Here is a 3,589-nt window from a genome sequence, read left to right as displayed (position 1 = left end):
TGTGTCTGTTGATCCTGGAGAAGACAAGACTGAGAGGGGATCTCACCACTACTTATAAATACCTTGAGTGTGGATGGGGCCGGACCCTTTTCAGTGGTGCCCAGTGACAGGTTAAGGGGCAACAGGCACAAACTGAAACATAGGAAGTTCCATCTGAATATGAGGAAGAACTTCTCTACTTTGAGGGTGGCAGAGCACTGGAACAGGGTGCCCAGAGAGGCTGTGGAGTCTCCTCCTCTGGAGATATACAAAACCTGCCTGGACCTGATCCTGTGCCACCTGCTGTAAGTGAACCTGCTTCGGCAGGGGGGTTGGACTAGGTGATCTCCAGAGGTCCCTTCCAACCCCAACCATTCTGTGACTCTGTGATTTTTAATAGATGTATAGCATTTATTATGGAGAAGCATTGAACAAGGGGAAACAAAAATCAGCAATGCAACTAATGTATCACTGAATTAAAAACAGCATGTGAAAAAAAATGGAACTGTACATCTTTGACACTCCTAAAAGCAAGGCATTTACACTTACAGTTGGTATAGATGTACAAAAGGGATGTACGTTTGCTTACAAAAATAAATGTGATGGCCCACCACTCTTAAGATTTCTTTTATAGGCAAAATTTTATTAAAATAAATATTTCAGTCTTCATCCAAACACCAGTAATGTGACATTCTTGACTATACCTATCACTGACTCCTACATCACAAACATGTCTTAACATTATCCACATACGTACAAACAAAAGCAGCATTCATGCTCTGTTAACAGTAAGATTAAGAAGTGGTATCAATAATAAAACATAACTGAGTTGCCACAATTGATTAAAGTTTAACTAAGTTTTATCTTCATCTTTATACTGTGGCCACTACTGCATGGACATACAAGGACCATTCAAGTCAGTGGAAATCTTCCACATGCCTTGAATTGTTTTCTGATCTAAACTTCACAGTAAGAATGAACTAGAAGCGTTGTTAGACTTGTACAAGACAAAAGATAACTCAAAAAAATAAATTAAGAAAGGAAACTATTAAGTTAATAAGCTTCTTATCTTCACAAACTTTTATTCTATTTGGATCTATAGGCAAGTATCACAAGATACTGTTTTAAAAATATGCAAATGCATATCTTACATAGCAAGAAACACGCAGAAATTAAATTTAAATACTAAACATTTCTTTCTTCATCTCCCTCTAGCCAATCATTGTGCACAGACTGTTGCTTAGGATTTGCTTGCTTACACAACATGCTTAGGAGCTGCCTATAAAAATATATTTTAATCATGTGCCAATAAAATTCCCTGTAACTCCTCAAGTTAAAAGCATAAGTATATATATGGACATAAACATACACACATGCATTAAAGATAAATGCACAAATCATCAGACTATTATCACATACTCCCTTTTTGCAAAGAAAAAAGCTTGAATGAATTCTTAATTTACAGCAGAATATTTTACCAGTTTGCAAAACTTATAAATCAGCCTCCCTGACGAAAACATGATTTTATTCATTTTGTCCTCATTCCCATACAGCTTGATTGAATGAACTTTTATGGATATGGATGGTAGCTGTCAACCAAAGTGATAGTGGAGAGAAAACCTCTATAATGTCTAATGCAGAATGTGTAGGATATTGTAATATTTCAACCACTGATTTTTATGTGAACGTGTAACTGTACACAGCAATGGAATGGCATAGCATACTGCACTCAGCTCTTTCTAACAGTGATTTATGGCTCATTGCGTCATCATCAGGCTAATACATTTATTTACTAGAGTGAATTCAAGGCAGAATAAAACAAACTATAATTTCAGTGATCAAAAATTAAACAAAGGAGGTGTTATGTTTGAGATTTGGCAATTCTGACCCACTGAAGAAACAGGATTCTTCCTCTTAGCTCACACAATGAACCCTCTGTGCCATTCGACATAATTGCAGCTCAGAAAAAAATTGCTGAGCTACTCGCAATACATTCCCTGCATCTAGGTCAGAGCATTATGTTGCTCACTCTTTGCAAAACATGCACACTAACCAAGCTGAGACAAACATGATAATGAGGCTGGGATAAAAGGGCTTGCAAATCTTGAAGTGAAAAGGATAACAGAAAGCCTCATGAAGAAAACAGCCTAATCCATCAGGGCATGGGCAAGACAAGGGAAGTATTCATAGTTTGCTACAAAGGTAGGAGGCTAAAAGCCAGCAGCGAAGATAATTTCCTCAAGAACTATTTAAATCTATACTCAGAGAGAAGATAGAAGGAAGCTCCCTCTAGCCAGAAGGTAGAAAGTAGCAGCTTTCCTACCAAAACACAAGCCCATCAAAATGTACCACTAAAAAGATATGCACAACTCTCTTAAAAATTATTCATGCTTCCTAAATGCACATATACCACTGCTTCAGTGTTAGAACTTTCCCTCTTCCTTTTACAGCTCCAAGTAACTAGCTAGATCCTAAAAAAATAATTACGCACCTACCTTTCAATGCATAATGCAGTCCTAGCAAACTCAGATGCACACACAAAGAAAAATAATCACGCGTGCTCTAAACAGGTAAGGCTCCAAAAAATTACATGAATAGTTCAAAATAAACAGTATGTCTCTCATGCTCCACTTGTGAAAAGTAATGCATTATTTAATCTCCAAAGGCTTAGGCAAATTTCCCGTGCCACAAGGTAACCTTGATTTTGCAGTAATAATCCTTATGCTGAACAAATAGCGCTGTCTCCAACATGCCATTGCACAGATGGACAGTGCATCCCTCCCTCTCCTCTCCTTGCGTCTCAGTCTCACCAGATGCAGAACTGCTTACCTGGAGAGTCATGATGCTGCAAGGGTGCCCGGGGAACGGCCTCACTCCTTCTCTGGCAGCGATGCGTTGCTTCTGCCTCTCAGCTCCTCTGGCGTAAGCACGGCAGCGGGGGCCGTGCTCCACAGAGGGCGTTGGGCTGGGTACCACTGACCTCAGCTCGCTCGCCACAGCAAAGCCACGCCGGGTAGGACACGGGGGCTCGCTCCCCCTGCGCCTCTCGGGACCTGTGGGGACAACTGAGGAGCTACGAATGCCAGGGAAGGGGCGGTGGGGGCATTAAGCATTAAGCCCACACCAGCTTCTTCAGAAAGCCAGAGCTCGTTTCCGTACCCCTGAGGATCAGGCCACCAGCCTGAAGGCAGAGACACAGCAAGATTTCCAAGCCGTTTGTTTGAAAAAGGAATTTCTTGAGGGATGTGAACCATAACCAGCCCAGTTACTGCTGCTGTTCCCTCCACCACAGCCCCTGCCCCTGCCCCTTCCCAGGCCCAGCCCTGCCTGGGACCTCGCATCCTCCAGCTGCAATTCTGAAAAACATGCGGTCATCCCAGAGATACCACACAGCAGCAGTTACACACAAAAAATACCTTGAGAAGGCTGGCTTTTTCCTTTGCTCTATTAAACACAGAATAAAATATGAATATGAAATTAATTGATAAACTAGCCTACAACTGTAACCATTAAAGGAAAAAAAACCATCCCTGCTTATCTATCAATTCATGTTACTTACATTCACATCTTTATACATTTATATTCATCATTTCCTGAGCACAGTTTAATC

General features: G+C 40.9%; 1 protein-coding gene across 1 annotated transcript in view; it reads right to left on the bottom strand.

Moving 5' to 3' along the window:
• The window catches only part of LOC104165749 (acyl-CoA-binding protein-like), a gene marked incomplete at its 5' end in the record, with an annotated part of 11,691 nt that extends 8,659 nt beyond the window's left edge, over nucleotides 1-3,032 (bottom strand). Inside the window, one exon of the mRNA XM_009705474.1 lies at nucleotides 2,809-3,032. Coding sequence (XP_009703776.1) covers nucleotides 2,809-3,032 — 224 coding nt within the window. The remainder of the gene's footprint in view (nucleotides 1-2,808) is intronic.
• Nucleotides 3,033-3,589: the final 557 nt, after the last annotated feature.

This window comes from Cariama cristata, unplaced genomic scaffold (genome assembly GCF_000690535.1).
Source record: "Cariama cristata isolate BGI_N322 unplaced genomic scaffold, ASM69053v1 scaffold46348, whole genome shotgun sequence".
Classification (NCBI taxonomy): Eukaryota; Metazoa; Chordata; class Aves; order Cariamiformes; family Cariamidae; genus Cariama; species Cariama cristata.
The sequence above is the reverse complement of the archived record's forward strand: the minus strand, read 5'-3'. Positions and strand labels throughout refer to the sequence as shown.